At 36.4% G+C, this 22,255-nt stretch overlaps 2 protein-coding genes across 9 annotated transcripts; both read right to left on the bottom strand.

Annotated features, from left to right (window-relative positions):
- Positions 1 to 76: 76 nt before the first annotated feature.
- On the bottom strand, positions 77 to 4,840 carry LOC120110977 (uncharacterized). Of its 2 annotated transcripts, none has more exons than XM_088701933.2 (8): positions 4,594 to 4,831; positions 3,113 to 3,376; positions 2,960 to 3,031; positions 2,818 to 2,856; positions 2,628 to 2,735; positions 2,440 to 2,537; positions 1,668 to 1,779; positions 77 to 463 (listed from the first exon to the last, which is right to left on the bottom strand). In XM_088701933.2, the coding sequence occupies exons 1-8, from the start codon at positions 4,786 to 4,788 to the stop codon at positions 410 to 412; spliced, it is 942 nt and encodes a 313-aa protein (XP_088558059.2). In that variant the 5' UTR covers positions 4,789 to 4,831; the 3' UTR covers positions 77 to 409. The 2 variants fall into 2 exon arrangements, with proteins under 2 accessions (XP_088558059.2, XP_038982963.3); XM_039127035.3 differs by lacking the exon at positions 77 to 463 and adding an exon at positions 556 to 1,115 and having other exon boundaries at positions 4,594 to 4,840.
- Positions 4,841 to 14,919: 10,079 nt separating this feature from the next.
- Positions 14,920 to 21,071, bottom strand: LOC103703741 (soluble inorganic pyrophosphatase). Of its 7 annotated transcripts, none has more exons than XM_088701931.2 (10): positions 20,939 to 21,040; positions 19,929 to 20,132; positions 18,938 to 19,123; positions 18,629 to 18,657; positions 17,111 to 17,176; positions 16,355 to 16,462; positions 16,195 to 16,260; positions 15,453 to 15,573; positions 15,255 to 15,336; positions 14,920 to 15,135 (listed from the first exon to the last, which is right to left on the bottom strand). In XM_088701931.2, exons 3-10 carry the CDS (start codon positions 19,101 to 19,103, stop codon positions 15,093 to 15,095), a joined length of 681 nt encoding a protein of 226 aa, XP_088558057.1. In that variant the 5' UTR covers positions 19,104 to 19,123; positions 19,929 to 20,132; positions 20,939 to 21,040; the 3' UTR covers positions 14,920 to 15,092. The 7 variants fall into 7 exon arrangements, with proteins under 7 accessions (XP_088558057.1, XP_017697461.1, XP_008784919.1 ...); XM_017841972.5 differs by having other exon boundaries at positions 18,938 to 19,063; XM_008786697.6 differs by lacking the exon at positions 19,929 to 20,132 and having other exon boundaries at positions 18,938 to 19,063; positions 20,939 to 21,071.
- Positions 21,072 to 22,255: the final 1,184 nt, after the last annotated feature.

The raw sequence follows: 22,255 nt of genomic DNA, 5'->3' as shown, positions 1-22,255 counted from the left end.
TTTGGCTTATTGATTTTGTATCTATGATTTAAGAAAAATAAGCTATATCAACTTTTCCAATCATTAATGCCATAAATTTCTTGTGACAACATTCCAAATATAACTCGATTAAACAAAGGGTTGGTGACAGATCTTTTGTTTCCAACATCAGTTAAGCTATATATATTACTTTTTCCAATCATTAATGCTGTAAATTTCTCGTGATAACGTCCCAAATATAACTCACAAAAACAAAGGGTTGGTGCCGGATTTTTTTTTCCTCTCAAACATCAATGTATTCACCCACGAAGCCTGAAGAACGGACTTTAAGTCCTGACGACAGAAGTCTCAGGTCTTCGCTTCTCCAGCTTGTTGCAATGCAATCTTTTCATGAAAAGAAACGATCTTTTTTGGATAGTCTTGACCCTTTTCATGATATGGAAAGATGATGCCGCTTCTCAAGCAATTTCCCGCTAAATATTGCCTTCCAAGGAGTTTTTGATAATTTAGTAACTAGAAGCCAACAGGCCCAGGGGATGGTGAAAAGTTTCCCCCGGAACAATTTCAACCAGCAACTAAACAAGGAATGCCGAATTCTTTAGACATGAAACAGAGGAAACAAAACAATATAAGCAGCAAAGTAAATAGAATCCAACCGTTTTGGAACACTTCCCTCAACCAATTGGTCCAATTCTAGCATCTTTTACTAGCAAAGTCTAACTTCCACCCTAGTCCCATACACACTGTGCTGCTATTGGACACAAAACTAATCAACTACAAATCGCAACCACCAGAACCAGCCCCCCAAAATCCAACATTATGCTGCCTTTTCTAAAAAACGTGGCTATAGCCGAAGAGGGGTCTTGGTAGCCCAAACAAGTAGAGAACTAATTTTTACGATCCGGAAGCAACAGACCCTTGGCCTGCATCTGCTTATACATCCACTGCCAGTTCTCAGGTCTCACTTCACCACCAAGAGATCGTATCACAGAGCCACCACCACAGGAGCCCACCTTGCAGCAGTCTTCAAGTGGAAGCCCTTTAATCAAGCCATACAGAAAGCCGCTCGCAAAGAGATCACCGGCTCCTGTGGCATCGATAGCAAGTGCCTCCCCGATCGCTGGAACTCGGACAACCTGAAACATACCAATTGTTTCAGGTTACCAAATGCTTTAACTTAATGATTTACTTTTCCTTTATAAAGATTTTTATTTGCCTGGTCCTGCTGCAGCACCGTGCTTTATTTGCTATCTTTATCTTTGTTTTGTTTCTTGAGCTTATTGATTGCAAGTAGATACAACTTGAAGCATGTTCTATTTTCTCATAAATGCATGAACATCAAAAGAACAATGTATTTTCGCATTAGTTGATCATATTAACTAGGACTTGTCTAAGATGAAAATAATCACACGACTCACACTATTCTTGATATCCACCAATTTTTGTTATTTTTCGTGAAAACATGGAATATATCAGTTTAATTCATTGGATATGGTATATGTTATTGTTGTCACAGTCACTGTCAAGGTTACTGTTTATCAGTGTTACATCTGCCACAATATTTTTTCAGTCATATATCGTACATCATTTATAACTTTTTCAGTCATTTTAACTTGTCCCCCCCCCCCCCCCCCCCCCCCCAAAAAAAAAAAAACATCAAAAGAACAAAGAGAGAAAAAACCACTGACCTCTTTACCATGCTTTGCGATGCATCCCTTAGAGCCAAGGGTCACAACAGCCCATTTGCAGTGTTTGGCCAGAAAACTTAGTGCAGCCTCTTGATCTGCTTTTGGTTCTCCCCTGAAACAGTGCAGAAGCATATCCAATCATGAAAATGTATTGATAAATTTTAGACATTAGTTTTCTCTCTCACAGTATTCACTTCGTTTTATCAATCTTTGAGTGCTCCCTCCAAACTGTTTACTATGAGAGTGACTCTCATCTAAGTTTTGGATGGCTATTTGACTTGAAAATAAATCACGAATGAAAACTAGATAAGCTTAAGAGCTTTTATTAAGCAATAAATTCTTTGTTTTTTTCCAGCAAAACTTTCTAAGTTTGATCTATAAATAGTCAGCGAAGGTCAATATTGTTAAAAAGGAAGGTCCAAAGCACGAGACTTGCGCCACTGTGAGGTCTGAGAAGAGTCGGATATATGCAATCTTACCCCTACATGCAGAGAGGTTGTTCCCATGTTTGTGATACCTCGGTCATAATGAAGCATCTTTAACATTGCGCTAAGACTCACCCTCAAGCAAGGGTCGATATTGCATCCCAGAATATGCATCAAAATTTGTGTTCAAACATCCCCACAAAATTTTAGGCAATTATTCCATTTTATATAAAGTTTAGTGGTCCAAAAACCTTCTTCCAATAGCAAAATGAGATTTTACACTTCACTAATAATGCTTAATATGCTTAACATTTATCTTAGTTGCAATGCAAGAGAGCAAGAGTCACCTTATAAGCTCTCTAGCTTCATCCTCGTTGGCAAAACAAAGATCAATGTTCCCAGTCTCCAGTAAGCTTATGAGGTGCATCCTGGAGTCTCTGACCATCTGCACATGACCAATTATTTCCAAGCCAATACAACTAAGACCAAAAATTTTCATACTCGAAGAATTAAGCCAATAATTTTATGGCCATACCTCAAAACTGGCTAAGTCCATTGAAACAGAAACCCCCTCTTGTTTAGCAAGTTTAATAGCAGTATTGATTATTTCCAAGTTGAAATGTGCATATCTTAATACCAACCACTGCATAGAACATGATATATTAGCAAAATAGCAATCAGCATTGGGCTATAAAGATACTTTTGGCCCAAACATGAAAAAATACCTTTGAACCTCTAAAATCCTCTCTTTTTAACTCATTGGCCTGGTAGATATAACATAAGGACAAGAAAAAAATGAGCACATCCATATCATTTTTTAAAGTTGCATAATATTTAAACAGGAGAAGCATATGGAAGCCTGCATACCTGGAGCTTAACAGCATTTGACAGACAGGGCCTCATGGTACGGTTGCCATCGGCATCAACCAAACATGCACACTATAACAGGCAAATTTAAGTTAAATATTTCTTTTAGTCAGCCGAATCCCAGAAAAGGAGACAAATTTGCATCCTACTCACCTGCCCTGTAGGTCCCTTTTTCAGTCTCAATCTTGAAACATCCACACCACTAAAGCTCATATTATGAATGAACATACTACCTTGCTCATCATCACCAAAAGCACCAATTATTCCACTTGGGACTCCAAAGCCTGCGGTCAGTCCCCTGATGGTATTGGCAACACTACCCCCAGCTATTGTCCTTATAGGAGAAAGGTCATTAAGGAATGGGAAAATGTGGGTATTGACTTCACTTAAAATATGATTCAAATCCTCAATATTGACCTGTTTGGAGTTACCAATTACATCACATCAGTACATGAAAGATAAAGGGGAGAACATTAAGGAGATATATTTATTGTGCTGTAGAAGTTTATATACATCATCCATCATTGTGCTTAAAACAAGATACTTAACATCAGAAATGAGGTTGTTCTTTGAATTGTCACTTTATGGGATGGCTTGTGTGAAAAGATTGGATGCTGTTTACTGTGTCAAACCCAGCCTTCTTCGCTGTTTGCCTAAAGCCTTTATGTTTATAGAGGATCTTGAGGATTGCCTCCTAGTACAATGAGTGCTTGAACTGTCTAACTATTAAGGTGGGTTCCAATATGCCACCTACCTTGTGATTTGTAAAGTGTTTTCCTCTCTCATCTCTGGTTCATGAATGGTTGGCAGGTTGGGAGCTGGTCAATGTAATTCTTTTATCCATAGAATGAGTCTATGCCCTCAAGCCCTGATATAAGCTTTGATTTAATTCTTACGAGGTATGATGATATAAGTATGATCAAATAAAACCTAACAGTGATAAAAATTCAGTGGGAAATGGAGAACAAGAAGCTGATTTCAGCAAATAGCTACAAAGAAACACACACACATATACGGAGAGAGAGAAAGAGAGAGGAACGAAAATTGACTGCTCCAAAATAAAAAGAGAGTCAACATCACAAAAGGTCACAAACTCAAACTATGCAAATCAGAAAAAGAGTGATATTGCATCAAGGAAAATACAAACATTTCAATTAAATGAACACAGAGTTTTATTTATAGATTATTTTTTTTTGCACCCAGAAAACCACATAAAGCACCATGACCGATTAAACTGAGAGCAAATTCAAATTATGCCCTGTGACATCTCATGCAACTATGCAAGGACCAGAAAATCTCATAAGGAAGTAGCATAACAACAAAAACACATAAAAATTCGATTTTGCACCCAAAATACCATACAGGACACCATAACGGATTAAACCGTGAGCAAATTCACGTCGTCCCATGGAGATTTCACACAAATACCCTAAAATCTGGAAAGAAACCAAAAGAACAGCAATCCCTCCCTAATAGAGGACGCAGAAACAAAGCTACGGAACGGAGAATTATTAAAACTAGGAACAGAATCCAACAGCAAGCGAGCAGGAGACACGATTGATCCCCGAAACGAGAACCGGAACAGTAAAACGATCGTGGCGATAAGGCAAATGGAGGTTTTGGTGTTTATAGACCTGCTGAGAGCCGCCGCGGTCGCCGGGGATCCGATCGAGGAGCGACCAATCTACCCTGGCGACGTGGTCGACGAGGGCGTTGGGCTGGAGGCCGAGGATGGCCGGCGGCGGCGGAGGAGGAGGGGAATGGGGGGGAGGAGATTGCCCGTCCTTCTTGCGGAGGAGGGGGCAGGGCATCTCTCCTTCGGCCCCCATCGACCTCCCTCTCTCTCTCTCTCTCTCAGAGTCAGGGCTCTTAGGCTTCGTCCCGTTGCCGTTATAAAGAACGAGGACTAGGGTTGTATCTTTCGCACGAGAGAAGGATTCACCTTCCTTCGAGCCAAACGCCCGTTGGATCTCGCTATGTCCACTTCGTGATCCGTGCAGGCAGATGAATGGAGTTTGGAATGCTTTGATAGATGTGCGGGATGCGATCCAACGGTTAACGTCGCGAAAGGACATCAATAAAGGTACAACCCGATCCCAAATAACGCAGCGTGTGGGGATTGATTTCGTAAATGAAGTACGTGCAAAATTTATTGAAGGGACCCTTCGTGGTAAGGGCGATGGTGGATCCCATATGCCATGTCAGATAAGCTGCGCGTATAATTAAAAAGGAAAGCTAATGCGCACCGGTAATCTCGTTATAAAAAAAAAAGTTACAGATTTGTACGGAACAGTCATAAACCAGCCAATAAGTTATATGTACTACGTTACTTTTTTCTGTATATAAGATTTATATGTCACTGTAGCACTATATTTTATTACCTTTTGTTGCTTAAGTATGCCGAGTGATGCGGCTTACAGGTTCCATATATAGTATTTACCAATGATTTTTTTTCTTCCAAGAAAAAATGATTCTCATGTGAATATTTAGTTTTTTTAATATGCGAACCAAGCTAGGGGAGTTGTTCCTCGCAGAAGATCATGTCTTCCAGATTCTAATAATTTTGATGGACGAAAGTAATTTTGATTGTCTCATTGTAGATAGCATATATTTCTGTGATTCATGTGAGAAGATAAACTGCCGGCATGTTAGCTAGGGTTTTTATATCTTGTCATGTTACGGAAGCTGTATTAAGATCTAAGAGAAGGGCAATAATTTTCTTCCCTGACTCGCTCGGACACCTCGCTCAAACACCTACTTTCAGATTAGATGGACGTTACCCCCCTGCCCCCTCGGGGGGATATCCGGTCCATAAACGTTCCCATTGGCGTGCATTCAGTAGGAATTGAACCTACGAATTTGCCAATTATGAGTTGGGCGCTTTAACCATTCAGCCATGGGCGAGTGAACTAGGTCTTTTTTTGGGGTTCCAGAAAGAATGTCAAAGAAAGGTGACTTAGACTTCTCCTTCGACTGAGACGGAGACTGAATGAGCAGCTGAGAGAGCAATACCTACCTGACTTGCCCTACAAGTCTCAATGTATTCGGTAGTGGTAATTGAGTGAATCATTTTACAAAACTATCGTGTCCAAATGAAGAATGTTAAGACCATTCATGCGAATATATATATATATATATATATATATATATATATATATATATAAGGAGCAAAAAGCATGGTTTGCAAGCAATATTAGATAAAGTATTGTGGTATATTACTTCGGCCTATTTATATGTGCTCTAAGCCTAATATTGATTTGATTGAAGAAAAGGAAGATTTTTCTCAACCTTCTCAATTCGAATCTCTCTTTCAAAAAAGAGAGGAAGACGAAAGAATTGTAAAAGTATGCCTAAGTTTTAATTTTTTTTATTAATGTTCAAAAAAATAAGGTACATGATCTCTATCTATAATGATGAGATTTGTTCTTGCACAATTTGAGTCGGATTAATATTTTTAATTCTAACGAGATTATTTTTCTAAACTAGACATCACTAATAAAAATAAACTCAAAAAGCTAAAATTTTTAACGAGGTAGATCTCGATTTGTACATTAACTTTGCCTTCTATTTCTCTGCCTGGTTTTTCTTAAACAGAGAGATATATATGGTCAAAATCTTATCTAAAAAGAAAACTTTCAATTTTACCATTCGTTTCAAACCTGAAATGATAAAATTTAGGCTCGATCATTAGAAGCACGCCCCTAGAGGGTGCGACGTCACGTTGTACATCTCGAAAAGCTATCTGATCAAAGAAAAAAACCCTCAATTGAACGTTATATGATCAAGTTTGGCCCATAATTCGGTTTCTTATTATGACAGATCTCGCTTCTGAATCATATTCAGCTCTACTTATAGTGGCCAAAGTATGGCATATATAGAGTTTAAGGATCCTTCTGGTTATCCATTATTAGCCCTATATTCAAATAGAAAATACCACGTGTTCCAAATTGTTTCTACGTTGTATCCAGCTATTATGGAGACTGGTTCAAAGCTTAAGAGTAAGTTAGATTGGACAAATTTGTCTCTAGCTATAATGAAAGACTGGGTATCTTCATTTGCGCACATGCTGGAGTACTTGAAAAGAGGTAAAGAATCAAGTCCCCTTTCAATTATCTACCTCCACAATTGAGATTATCCAAATCATCCTCTTTTGTATGCCTCTTATTAGAGAAAATGGCTTAGAATCTTCTATAAATTTAGATTTATCCTGCGATGGGTGCAGTATTCGCTTCCTCTTTTTCTAACTAAATAAATTTTTGATAGGGTTCCCCCTCAACTGAATTAATTCTTCGAATAAAAAAAAATAAATCGGCCCGTTAATCAAATGTTTGTAATATTTTTTCTTTTTCTCTTCTTCTTTTTTCTTTTTTTTGGTACATCGGCTGCTCTCATATGAGCACAGCCAGCTACATCACTAGCAAAGGTATATCTCTATCATAAATAAAATACGTACATAAATTTTAACTTAGATATTTTTTCTTGGTGATGGTGGTGTTGCAGCCCTTTTTTTTCTTGTGTTAGAGCAGGTGAACAATGAAACTGGAAACAAAATATTATATTCCACAATAGAGAAAATCAGAGAAAACAAATAAAAAGATACAAGAGAGGAAGACAGCTGATGTTGCCATCTCATCTTTTTTGTGAGCCATCTCATTCTCATCCAGCTTACAACCCGCCAAGGGTTGGCTTACAAAAAAATTAAGCATATTCCATAAACACCTTAGTCAATGAGTCTTTGATGTATATTACTTCCTGTTTCACTTGTGGGTGCCAAGAAAGAACTGATGCTAAAGCCAAATAATTTTGTTATCGAGTCCAGCAAGTTCACATCCACGCATTACGCGTTTCTATCATTTGTCGGAAAAGCCAGATGACTTTCTTACAAATCTCCCCCAGTCTTGCTAAATCCGCGTGAGAGACTTTCTATATTTTTTAGAGAGAAAACTATACATCTCGGAAATGTCTTCTTAGAGTCGAAAGAGAAGCAGAGCTGGTCTCCAAGTGCCGGCAGCGGATTATGTGGAATCCAGGCCACTGGAATTTTCTAAAGGACATATTCAAAGTATTTTCTTTTAGACACTTGCCTCCCCCTAATCGGATGTTAGTCAATGGGTTTGAAGAAGTGGCTTCTATATCAAATAACTGCATGCCTTTCATGAAATCAGGCTACATCACCAATATTGGAGAAGACACCGTGCAGTGACCAAGACTTCATTTTTTTATTTTTTTGATAACGTCAGGAGCATTACTGTTTATAAGTATCTGAATCATATACTTGGGAAGCACCTCCCATGGTCCGAACATAAAGTCGTCTGGGTTGTAACTCAGTTTTCCAGGATCACGTCATGTCAAACTAAGTTTGGTCGAACAAGATGAAACTCAGTCCTCACACAGAAAGCTAGCACAAGTGCAGCCCTCCTATAGTCAATTCCCTAAGGATAACCATAGCTTTCAATTGTTGGATGAAATGTTTAAAATAATGCAAAAAAAAAAGTTGAATCATCCTGGCAATTATTTTTTTGTCACCGTCAACTCTATTACCTAGTATTGCTAGAAATTCTTGATTATTCATTAACACCGTTAACTTATAATTATTATTGTTTATAGAAAAAATTTTGAATCTGATATTATATTATGAGAACCCGTACAAACGTATGTTTAGTTTCACATCGATTATTCGCCGATGAATTATTGGGTACTTATAGGACCAAGGAACCCAAAAAATACCTTCCAACTAATTATTTTGGGCGAGATCTTTGGCTGGAACAAATGATATCAAAGCGAACTCGATCTATAGCTTATGTGAACTGAAAAACACTGCAGTACGAGTTTATGAAGGCTGTCTAGCTAGTTTTTTTAGATGAGGTCTTAAGGCCTGATATATATTATCTGCATTTGTTGGGCACAATGCCTTAAATTATTTACTAACTGCACGCCTCCCACCGTAACCCTTTCCTAGCTACAATGAGTTTTTCTTTTTTTCTTTTTTGCATTATTGCTTATTGTGGTCCTTCATGTCTGGTGATCCCATGACCCGAGCTACCATTTGGCGACAACTTGGAAGTAAGTGATCTCTGGGGAATCTCACTCAAGTTGTGGTCCTGCTCTATTAAGTTGTGGGATTTCTCTGTTGCCAAAACATTTCCTCCTTACGTTCGACTCTCTTTAAGCTATATAAAAATCTATATCTCGGTTGTTTAAATGGAGAAGAAATGAAAAACAGAAGAAAAAAAAGACATATCTAGGTAGTAGAGTGAGTAGACAATGGGAGAGCACCGATGATTCTTATTTTTTTTTCATAGGTGAAGCATGTGAGCAGAGAGGTGGGTGGGGACATTTCCAAGTTCGTTCTCTTCTCTAGTAAAGACGCCAGGGAGCAGGGAGCATCAAATAATGCATCACAGTAATAGTTATAGGATATAACCATACTCATTACCAATCCATTAAGATTACCAGAAAGGATTTAAAGAGAGAAAAAAAGATTACCAGAAAGATTTGTTACTTTAATAACGCCGGTGCTCTATATGATCATTAGATTCAAACAGTTGTCGGCCATCAGAATGCTATGATGGTGCATTTAGGCTAAAAGTAAAATCCCAACATATTCTTTCCATCATAATACTATTATTATGTTATGACAGTCATTATTAGCTTTTGTAATGAAAAACAATAATAAAATGATATCATCATGGGTTCTATATCCCATAACATTTTCAAAGGTGAAACACAAACCATGCATAGCGCTCAGCCGTAATATACTTCAAGAATCAATATAACAGTCAAAACAGCATGCCTGTAAATATATGTGTATATGTCTGTGTTTTACGTAGAATTGTTATGCTAGTCATCAAAAAATTTCACACTGCTCGCAGTTAAAATCATTGTAAAACACAAACATGTCAAAGAATCCCCCCCCCCAACCAATTACAGGGAAGAGTGAGTTATGGGTTTAATAAGTTTTATAATCAAAAAAGGTGTCAAGTTTTTATGGACAGATATGGGGTCGCTTGCCTGCACTCAGGCTGCCTATCATGCGCCAAAAACTTATTACATTTAATCATATAGGCAATCATGTAAGAATAGTAAAAGTTCACTGAAGTTAGGCCGCCTGGGGATCAGTCATTCAACATAAAAAAAAAAAGGAAAAAGAAAAAGGATGGAGACGGTGGAAAAGCCAAAAGGAACCACAGAAAAGCACAAAAATGCCCCTATTTGCAGGCTTTTTTGTTCTTCCCACCAGCCGAAAGCAGGGGCTATTTATCCTTCTCCTGTCTCTGGTGGATAACAGACTAACAGTGGATGCAACATGAGATTCTTTTTTTATATCTGCCTTCTGAACCTAGCACTACCCTGCAAGAAGGTAACATGGCTCGCGAACAGAGCCCACCAACAACACAGATTCCAAATTCCAATCTGCAGCTTTATTTTATAGCCCATAGCTAGGTTTCAAGGTCAGTATCTATGGGAGGGTCGTGTCCGATTTTCATTTGGACAACAAATAATGCGCTGCCAAAAATGAGTCTAGTAAGGTCAAGTAGAAGTTATTCAAATCTAACTTTACATGAACTGGCCTCACTTTTTTCCTTTTATTTCTTTAGTTGGAAGAAAATGGACTACAACAGCTACTACCAAGGCCCTTTTGGCAGAGCTTTTGGTAGGCCAGAAAGTACTTTCTGATCCTCTAAAAATATTTTTTGATGGAATAAAAATATTTCATAAAAATTAAAAAGTTGTTTTAACTTTGCCAAAAAGTTGAAAACGTCTGCTTGGGAGAAGCTTCAAAATAGAATTTCTTCGGAAAAGTACAAAAAGCTATTTTAGATTTATAAAATTTTTATATACATGATAAAATCATATAATTACAAAAAGTGTCCCTTTATATTACATTATATCATAATACATTGATATGTTATATTATATAATATCAAATTATATTATATTATTATCTTATAATATATAACATTATATTAGCTATATTAGAATAATGTTACATTACATAACTGTAATATCATACTATATCATATATTTATGTATTAATATATATTATATTTTATTATGCTTTGTTGTATAATACTATGCAATATTTTTTATGGCAATTTTGTCATATCAAAAGTACTTTTTCAGTTTGTTTGCCAAATATATATTAAAGTTCTACAACACTATAAAAATTTAATTACTAAACAACAAATAGTTTTTTATAAAAAATTTATTTCAAAAAGCTCTATTTCTAAAAATTCTACTGCCAAGAGCTCTGCCAAACGAAACCTAAATCAACTCAGGTCCAATCCCAAATTTCTAGATAGAATCCGAACCATTTCCTCGTTGAGCTTGGATAAATCAAGTCAGTTTGAGAATCTACTGCTGCACTTAATATCATAAGCAATTTTTCAGGTTGGCTTTTATTTATACTGAGACCTACCTCATCAGCCATCTCGCAACATAAGCCCTCTCAGTTCTCTTCTAAACAATTTTCATCCTCTATTTTTCACCACTCTGTTTGCCTCGACAGCATTCTCTTATCCTTTGAACTTGTATCTATTTTGACTTCCCGTGCTTTTTTCGAGGAATGGTTCCGTAAGTCGGAAATACCTTTCCCCTAAGACAAGAAGTCAAAACGCACTCATTACATGGAGAAAGTTGGGAGAACAAGAGCACCCCGGAAGCAATGAACCAGGAGAAGAGAAACGATGCTTGGAGTCTCCTTCCTGATCACAAAGAAGCACATGTTTCATAATTAGTCTCTCTCTAGCTGACAAAGGCGAGCATCGACCTACCATCAGGGGATCGCGATGGCCAAGACAGAGGAAACGGGGCATTTCATGCATCCATGTTTCAATATCTTACAAGCATGGGAATATATTTATTTCTCCTATCTGGAGCGTGGTTGACTGGAGGAACCATCAGTAAATGATGAATGACTTACACAACGGAAACCGTACGAGGCGCTCATCAATATGTTTGTCACATACTATCAACAAAGATTTCTATTAGATAAGAATTGGGCAGAGCCCAATTCAAACTTATTAATATTAACAAAGAAATAAATACATAGAGATTTCTGATAATTGCATCAGTCTCATTTTACCATCATAATTGTTTTATATATATATTAAAATCAATAAGTTAAACAACATCTAACAATTTAAAATCTCACTCAAAATGACTTAGCCGAAAGATATATAAATACCTAAAATTTATTTATCAAATATCCGGTATGAGACTAAACATACAATCACATAGATCCTCAAATACTCTTCTTTGTTTAAACCTTATCATCCTCGTCAAGCTAAGAATCCAAATTCATTCAAATCCAATAAAAAACTCTGCAATTGCCCATGGTCAGCCGTAATAAGCTCATACTGCAGCATTCTCTAGTCCACGTAGGCCATGAACCACATCCACTCTGATACCATTTATAATAACCCTGAACCTCATCCAAAATAGCTAGTCGGAAGATATTATTTGGATTCAAGTAGCAAAAATCTATCCTAATAGAACTAAATAGATGCCGGTACGGATCCTCATTCAACAACTTCTCTCTCTTTATATTTGTACTGATATAAGCTATTATAAATAATCACTTGGGGCACCCAGGTGTATTTATCAATTAGAGAATTTAATTAAAAAAATAAAAATTAATCTTCTCTGTTCACTTTAACAAGTTAGACTAACATTAACGATCATCTCAATAATGGTCATCCACTGAAACTGCCAAGAAGAAGGGGGGGTGGGGTGGAATAAAAATATATTTCATAAAAATTAAAAAGTTGTTTTAACTTTGCCAAAAAGTTGAAAACGTCTGCTTGGGAGAAGCTTCAAAATAGAATTTCTTCGGAAAAGTACAAAAAGCTATTTTAGATTTATAAAATTTTTTTATACATGATAAAATCATATAATTACAAAAAGTGTCCCTTTATATTACATTATATCATAATACATTGATATGTTATATTATATAATATCAAATTATATTATATTATTATCTTATAATATATAACATTATATTAGCTATATTAGAATAATGTTACATTACATAACTGTAATATCATACTATATCATATATTTATGTATTAATATATATTATATTTTATTATGCTTTGTTGTATAATACTATGCAATATTTTTTATGGCAATTTTGTCATATCAAAAGTACTTTTTCAGTTTGTTTGCCAAATATATATTAAAGTTCTACAACACTATAAAAATTTAATTACTAAACAACAAATAGTTTTTTATAAAAAATTTATTTCAAAAAGCTCTATTTCTAAAAATTCTACTGCCAAGAGCTCTGCCAAACGAAACCTAAATCAACTCAGGTCCAATCCCAAATTTCTAGATAGAATCCGAACCATTTCCTCGTTGAGCTTGGATAAATCAAGTCAGTTTGAGAATCTACTGCTGCACTTAATATCATAAGCAATTTTTCAGGTTGGCTTTTATTTATACTGAGACCTACCTCATCAGCCATCTCGCAACATAAGCCCTCTCAGTTCTCTTCTAAACAATTTTCATCCTCTATTTTTCACCACTCTGTTTGCCTCGACAGCATTCTCTTATCCTTTGAACTTGTATCTATTTTGACTTCCCGTGCTTTTTTCGAGGAATGGTTCCGTAAGTCGGAAATACCTTTCCCCTAAGACAAGAAGTCAAAACGCACTCATTACATGGAGAAAGTTGGGAGAACAAGAGCACCCCGGAAGCAATGAACCAGGAGAAGAGAAACGATGCTTGGAGTCTCCTTCCTGATCACAAAGAAGCACATGTTTCATAATTAGTCTCTCTCTAGCTGACAAAGGCGAGCATCGACCTACCATCAGGGGATCGCGATGGCCAAGACAGAGGAAACGGGGCATTTCATGCATCCATGTTTCAATATCTTACAAGCATGGGAATATATTTATTTCTCCTATCTGGAGCGTGGTTGACTGGAGGAACCATCAGTAAATGATGAATGACTTACACAACGGAAACCGTACGAGGCGCTCATCAATATGTTTGTCACATACTATCAACAAAGATTTCTATTAGATAAGAATTGGGCAGAGCCCAATTCAAACTTATTAATATTAACAAAGAAATAAATACATAGAGATTTCTGATAATTGCATCAGTCTCATTTTACCATCATAATTGTTTTATATATATATTAAAATCAATAAGTTAAACAACATCTAACAATTTAAAATCTCACTCAAAATGACTTAGCCGAAAGATATATAAATACCTAAAATTTATTTATCAAATATCCGGTATGAGACTAAACATACAATCACATAGATCCTCAAATACTCTTCTTTGTTTAAACCTTATCATCCTCGTCAAGCTAAGAATCCAAATTCATTCAAATCCAATAAAAAACTCTGCAATTGCCCATGGTCAGCCGTAATAAGCTCATACTGCAGCATTCTCTAGTCCACGTAGGCCATGAACCACATCCACTCTGATACCATTTATAATAACCCTGAACCTCATCCAAAATAGCTAGTCGGAAGATATTATTTGGATTCAAGTAGCAAAAATCTATCCTAATAGAACTAAATAGATGCCGGTACGGATCCTCATTCAACAACTTCTCTCTCTTTATATTTGTACTGATATAAGCTATTATAAATAATCACTTGGGGCACCCAGGTGTATTTATCAATTAGAGAATTTAATTAAAAAAATAAAAATTAATCTTCTCTGTTCACTTTAACAAGTTAGACTAACATTAACGATCATCTCAATAATGGTCATCCACTGAAACTGCCAAGAAGAAGGGGGGGTGGGGTGGAACTCTTGAATGATCACGCTATACCTTGCAGCGACAGAAATGAAGCCATGAAGAAAGATGGGTACCTGAATGCAATCTTGAATGCAACGAGAAATGGGGGCAGTTATGGGCTTTACCAGATGATCATATGCAAAGGCAAACCTTCTAATAACCGCAAGCAAAGCGACGGTAATTATTTGGACAACCATGAGCAGAAAAAGGAGCAAAAGTTATGTCTCAGAATAGAATAAGTACATGAGTTCCAAGATACTCTCAGAAACGAGCAGAGTTAGAAACATTATATATTGCATGGACTGCATATGTTTGCTAATGATATATCGATGCGTAATCGGGTGTTGCAGAGTGATTTGGTGGAAAAATTCACTGCCTCAAGCATTCAACGATGTAGGAAGCATACAGATCCCTGCATACCAGATTTAAAAAAAAAAGAGAATGACCCACATTGAATGATTTAAGTAGATTAAATTAAAGAAAATCAGATCTGGTGCTCCTATGTTTACAGTATGAATACATCAAACTCACATTGAATATTGGATTGCTTTGATGGCATCTTCAGCTGGAAGGAAGTCATTGACTGCAACTTCTTTGTTCTCATTCTTCTTGTCTGTAGTCCCAAGGAGTTAAATCTTTTTTTTTTTTGCAATGATCATAAACAACACATTGTTATGTACATTAGTTGAGTTCCTATATATAAAAATATGAATCTGCTTGAGTGGATACAATCTTCAAAGAAGCGGCGGATTTCAGCAAGGCGATGAGGAGGAAGCTCTTTGATGTCCTTGTAGTGACGAAACTCGGGATCATCAGCACAGACAGCTATTATCTTATCATCCTTCTCACCCTAAAAAGACACCGAACAACATAAGAATTCTGACATCCAAGTTTTCTTGTTTCGCTCAACATGAAAAATTGTGACTTTTGAAAGTTGGGATTTTCCTTGAAAAAGAAGAATCATGAATGAATGTTACTTTGGTGTCAGATAGGCAAAGAGGTAAAGTGTGAATCATGAATGAATGCCCAATACTCTATTTTAATTAGAAATTTCCGATTTCATTATTTTTATTTTTTTTAGAAAAATCTATTATACTTATCCAAACATGTAACTTTGTAAAATTATAACTTTCTTAAAAACCATGTAAGACCACATACCATCTTGTCTATTGCTATATTCGTGAGCAGCTTGAGAATATTATTGTAACTGTAATATAAGGGATGAAAATAAAAACCTCACCTGATCAATCATTGGCATCAACATCTATTGTATTTATCCAAACACATAACTATGTGAAATTATAACTTTCTTAAAAATGATGTAAAACGTCATACCATCTTGTTTATTGCTATACTTGCATGCAGCCTGAGAATATTATCAAAATAATGATGAAAAAGGATAACCAGGTCATAGTTTTCGCAGGTTAATCTGTAACTGTAATGTAAGGGATGGAACCCAAAAAAATCTGACCTGATCAATCATTGGCATCAACCCAATAGCACGGGCACGCAGAAAAGAACCAGACAGCACTGGCTCCTGTACAGGAAGAGAGATTTTAGTGACGTCAAATGCTAAAAATTTATTGAGTCTGTTACTGTCTTGAAATGAACAGGTCGGACAAATAAAATACCTGCATCAATATGAGCACATCCATGGGGTCACTATCCTCACAGATAGTCCGAGGGATGAAGCCATAGTTGTGTGGGTACACAACTGAAGAGTAAAGAACACGATCAACCTGATATAGTGGTCATTATTGTTGCATGTCATTTTTTTGTATGATTATAAACCTTTTGGAGAACATGGATGTATCTAAATCAAACTCAGTATTATTATCTATTTACTGTATTCGGTATTATATCTCTCATTAGACATTGAATTCGACATTATTTTCATCCAAGATGCCTTGGCATGCATTGCTTCTCTCAGGACACAGAGAGCTACGTTCAAAACCATTACCGTTAAGGCTTAATCCATCTAATTTGGCGCCAGACATACACATACAGCTTTACCATATATTTGTATATGGTACAATAAGCCATATCGTCCAAAGCATGTCTCAGTAGATCTTTCCCCATCATCCATCTTATGGTACCACATTTACATACAATAACAAACCCCTTCTATCATCATTTTGCCCCGTCATTCTGTTATGAAGCGATCACATGACACTTCAGAAATCAGAAAGTGAACTTCTGCTTTAAAACAAAATTTTGCTATGCTAAATACAAAACTATCAGAGAGTACAAAAGGCATGACATATGTGTTTTTTTCTAATCAGAAGAACACACATACACACACACCCAAAAAAAAAAGGAAGGGATGATCATTAAAGCAATAACCTCATAACAAACTGCAAAATACAGCTTATAAGAAAGTTCTTCACCTTGATAAGACCACTATGCTTGTCTAGCTCATACTTAACCTTGCTACCTCTACCAATTTCAACCACCTGCAGCAATTTGGAATAAAGGTCGAGTAAGGAACCATCTTCTAATTTGGTTAGTGGATCAGAAGTCAACACAATAGTGTTCGTATCATGAAAAGTAGCTAAAACTATAGATCATATTTCAGCAAGTGTTCTAAAAGTCTGTGCTTGATATAAGTTAACTAGGATGAGGACCAAGGTCCGCCGTACCGGTACCGGTCGGCGTACCGGTGGCCGGCCGGACCGGTACGGTACCGGTCCGGTCCGGTACGTACCGGCTGGTACCGGTCCCGTACCGGCCGGTACGCGGTGGTTTCAAAAACCACAGCGCGCGGCGCTGTGGTTCTAAAAAAAAAAAAAAAATCGTACAGGTGCGAACCGGCCGGTACGGGCTCCGAACCGGCCGGTACGCACCCATACCGGCCGGTTCGGATAAAAAACCGGAAAATACCGGTTTTTTATCCGTTCCGGTACCGGTCCACGGCCGGACCGGTACGTACCGGCCGGTACGGACCGGTACGGCATTCCATGATGAGGACGATTGACCAACTCAAAAGGAGCAGTGCCATTTGAATTTGCTCGCTTGAAATCACTGAAACTATATATCTTCATTATTCAGGTTAGGTATCTTTAGGGGCTCAATAATGTTTTAATACTGAAACTAAATATCCTTCCCATCAAGCTAACATGGTTCTTGCAATCCTTGCTTCCATCCATTGAAACAAGGCAGATGAAATTTTATCAGCCACTTTACAGCAATCAAGAAGATAAATATGTGTGGCTCAGGCCATGTTCAAGATCACAGGAGCTCCAAGATGTATGGCACTGCCTTCGCATGAAATCGATTCAATACTCAATCTTTTCTCATGCGTCGTCTTGTTTAATTACAGGTTTCTATGGGTGCCTATGCACATTACAGAGTCAAGTACAATTGTTAACATGCATCCTTAATATGTGATGCATCACATTACCAGTCATGAGTAATAACTAATGCGAAGATTAGGAACTTCAAACAAAAAATATAACATTCCCAGTTGTGAAGAAAGAAAACTGTGTAGAGGATTCTTCTTGTTTTCATATAAGGTACAAAAAGTGAGATAACTTCAGACAACAAGGACAAACAGCAATTCCAGCAAACACTGGGCTCCAGGTTCAACCCTGGTATGTGGCATACCCACCATGTTTCCCAAAGGAGACCCCTCCCCCGGCCCCCAACCAAGGGAAAAAAAATAGAGGAGACAGTAAAGGGACGGACAAAGAAATACGCAAAGCCCAATCCAAGTTACACATAAAAAGTAATATTAGTAGAGTCTACTACAATCATATGAACCGATGTTATATACAGTTCATGGAGATAAAGAATACAAGATGAAGGAGGCTCAGTGAAGCAAAACCTGATGATAAGTAGCAGAGAACACATATATCATTGAATTCTTACATAATTGTGCTACACTCTTGGTTACCATATAAACTTACACAGTTGAAAACTGCAGGAGCTCCAGGTCCTGCACAAAATAATGCAGTCAATAAGTTAAACAGAAAAGTATAAATTAAAATAAAAAAAGGATTAGTGAATTCAGAAATCCGTGAGACAATTTGCACATGCTAAGTAGAGCTAGAAACATGGAGGATTCGAACCTATGACAGCTAGAAAGATGAAGGATGAAAACCAAAAAGACAAAACAATGCCAAGTTGATATTATACAGTCAAATCAGATATAACAAAGAATGCTTATACCAAATGAAGGGGGGGAAAGAAAAAATATATGAGCGATCTAATAATACCTATTTCTAAATCATGCCATGGATGAGCAGCAATAGACTTCCGCGACATGGAAGAAAGTATGCGTTCATTGAGGACAACACGAGGGAAACTTGAATTGCCACTACCATCAGCTGTTCCAGCCATGTCTGGCTTAACATTAAAAAAAAATATTACGGCATCTTTCATTCATTATGCTGTCTTGACAACTGACACAATGGAAGAGAGAGATGTGTGAAGCATAAAATTTGAGACCACCCATTCCATATACCACCCATTCCTACCCCATCACACCAACAGGGAAAAGAAGAAGAACGGATCCATAGTAGCATTAAACATTGTGATATAACAGAGAGGAGTTATAAAAATAGAGAGAGAGAGAGAGAGAGAAATTTTTTTTTCAGAAATCAAAGAAACTAGGAGTTGGAGAAGGAATTACTATTATAAGATTTAATTTAATCCACTTAAACAACAAGCTGAGAAAGCTCTCAAGTCTCATTGCTTTAATATATTCACTTGGGAGCTTGTTGCTTGTAGATGATCAGCAATTTAAAAGCAAGAATTTAAAGATTTGGATTTGTAACCATCTGCAAACTACCTGGCTGCATGCTAAATTATTTCCTAGATTAATTCATACCATTACAAGTAAGAAGATAGATATTCCTATGCTCAATACTCATATTTGTTCTCCTTTTCATTTCTACTATCTAAAATTTGTATCAGGATTCACTTAATAAAACGAAAAAAAATTTGCTTCTGTTGCTCATGTTGCTGCAAGAAACTTTCTGGTGGCAGAAGATAGCCTCTACAAGGCACAATATATCATGTCCAATGTGAAGAATCAACAAGAAACCCCGAATGTTGTACCTCACTATCCATGTCAGATTTGGAAACTCTATTGATCCGTATAGGTTCAAAAGTTCGAAGGACAAAGCAAAGCTCATGTTGTTATAACCCCATTAAAAAAAAAATTCTCATAGCACCTACGGTCTGCAATGTTTATACACACGTCACCTTGAGAGTTTGCAAGGTTCTATATGTTGATAATGATCCTGCACATTGATGATACCCCTACTAATTATACTCCACTCTTCCTCTTCTTCTTCTTTCTTTCCAATTATTAGAAGAAGGTGGCAGACCACTCCTATGTCCTCCCGTTTCACCGATAGAAAGTTGGTGAGTAGCAGAATTAATCGAATTCTAACATATTCCCAGTACCTGATGTCATGAAAAAAAGTATATATGTAAAAAAAAAACAATTCATCATCATACCCCGGTAAGCTGTAGATCTAGAATATTGACACATAAGTTATACCAGCCCAGAATTCATATGCGTAGAATAGCTTCTTAAAGATAATAGGCAGGACTATCACTAAACCTCGTTTTAATTCTGAAATAACAATAATCGCCATTAAGATCGCTTGCAATGTGCACCTAACACAGTGATATTGACCACCGTTGGTCAGGTAATAACTCGTGTGCATGAGCATCAAGACGCCTTTCATACCGTGAGGAAAAGAGGCTACCAAACTACCGATAAACTAAAAAGATCCATTAGAAGAGGGGATTGTTGCAAATAAGCCCCTTTGAACTACCGCATATGAAGTATAAACCAAATCCCCCCTTGTTGCCCTATGGGATACAGATAAGAATTAAGAGATGCATATATACCATAGCATTATGGGAGGTCAGTCTTCAAAATATCCAGGAACGTACAAAAAATAACTAAATAAAAGCGGTATAATAAAAGAAGAATGAATTTCTGGAAAGACAAGGGGTCTTTTTCCCAAGCCCATCAATGGAGCAATATAAATGACAAATTAGTGTAAACGAAAGGAAGAATGAATTTCAAAGCACTACGTTTAGCTGCAACTTCCAGGATATTAGAGTTCAATTGTTTGTTGAACTGAAAAATACTCAAATTTGTTAGTGGAATTTGGACTTGGAACAGAAGTGGACGAGTGGAAGAAGGTTACAAAAGGCTTCAGAGTGGAAATATATGCAGAGAGACAGAGGGAACTTACAGAGAGATGAAAACCAGAAGAAAGAACGGAGAGAGACGTGAGAAGGCAACGAGGACCGACTTCGGCCAGAGCTCCTTAAGAAGCGGCAATTGGGAAAGGTCTACTCGAGCGCTGGCTTCTCCCGTCCGTTCGATTCGGGTCCTGGACCGCCGTAGGGATATGATAACGACGCGTGTCATGAGGCCGTCCAACGGACGCCCGAGCTCGAGGATGACGGCGATGCATCATTTCTTTTTTGCCCTTTGGCTAGAGAATATGCTTTTCTTGGATGCGCGGCTGACACCCCCCCTCCCACCAACTGGTCAACTGCGGACTGCTTTCAAGAAATCTCATAGGGCCGTCTGGTACCAAAAACAATAAATGTTATATTTTAAAAAAAGATAAAAAATATTAAATAAATGATGCATTCTGCCTCTATTTTTTGAAGAAAAAAATAAATATCATGATGATATTTATTTTTCCATATTAAATAAAAATAATATAAAAATATTATTTCTTAACAAAAAAAATACCCTCACTTACATTATGTTAATTATATTATATAGTTAATATTAACATATTTAATAATAATAAAATAATTATTAATATTTATTAATAATGAATAAATCTAATATAGGATTTATTGATAGCTTATATATTGATTTTATATATCAAGGCATACTAATATTTATTTATAATAAGAAATGCATTTTCTAATATATGTATAATTATTTTTAAAATATTCAAATTAAACAGTGTTACGTAGCTATCTGTATAATTCATGTAAATATAATTTAATATTTAAAATAGCCAATATTAACAACATATATGCAAGTGGACCATAGATAGCTAATAGATGGACTGAGAAAAAGATGTTATTATTTGAATTATTTATTTAAGAATATTGCTAGAAATTTGGCAATATTTTTTCTGATGCTATTTTTCGGAGTAATTTTTGTACTAATCAAATATTGTAAATTATTTTTCCTGTAATGATTTTTTTTAAATTAATGATTCTTAGAAATTGTCAAATTATTCCATAATCTGACCTGCCCAACCAAATGAACCCTCACAAGGCATTATACTTTTTAGTTCATACTTGCATATATAAAAATATATGTGTGTGTATCAAGTACTATTTATTTGCTTAGGCTGCATCTTCAATTAATATTTTAATTACCAATCTTGTTATTTTAAGATTGTTCATCTTATGTATCTACATAACTAGTTTCATATTTAACCGACATATCTTTTGTAATGAAAAACCTCCAAATTTCTAGAGACAAACCCATAATAATTCATGTCTATGATCCTTAATATATGCACCACCATTGTTTA

Source organism: Phoenix dactylifera, chromosome 7, assembly GCF_051530095.1.
Source record: "Phoenix dactylifera cultivar Ajwa chromosome 7, Ajwa_hap1_PhDact_Kaust_v1.1, whole genome shotgun sequence".
Taxonomy (NCBI): domain Eukaryota; kingdom Viridiplantae; phylum Streptophyta; class Magnoliopsida; order Arecales; family Arecaceae; genus Phoenix; species Phoenix dactylifera.
This window is presented reverse-complemented; position numbering and strand designations above follow the sequence as displayed.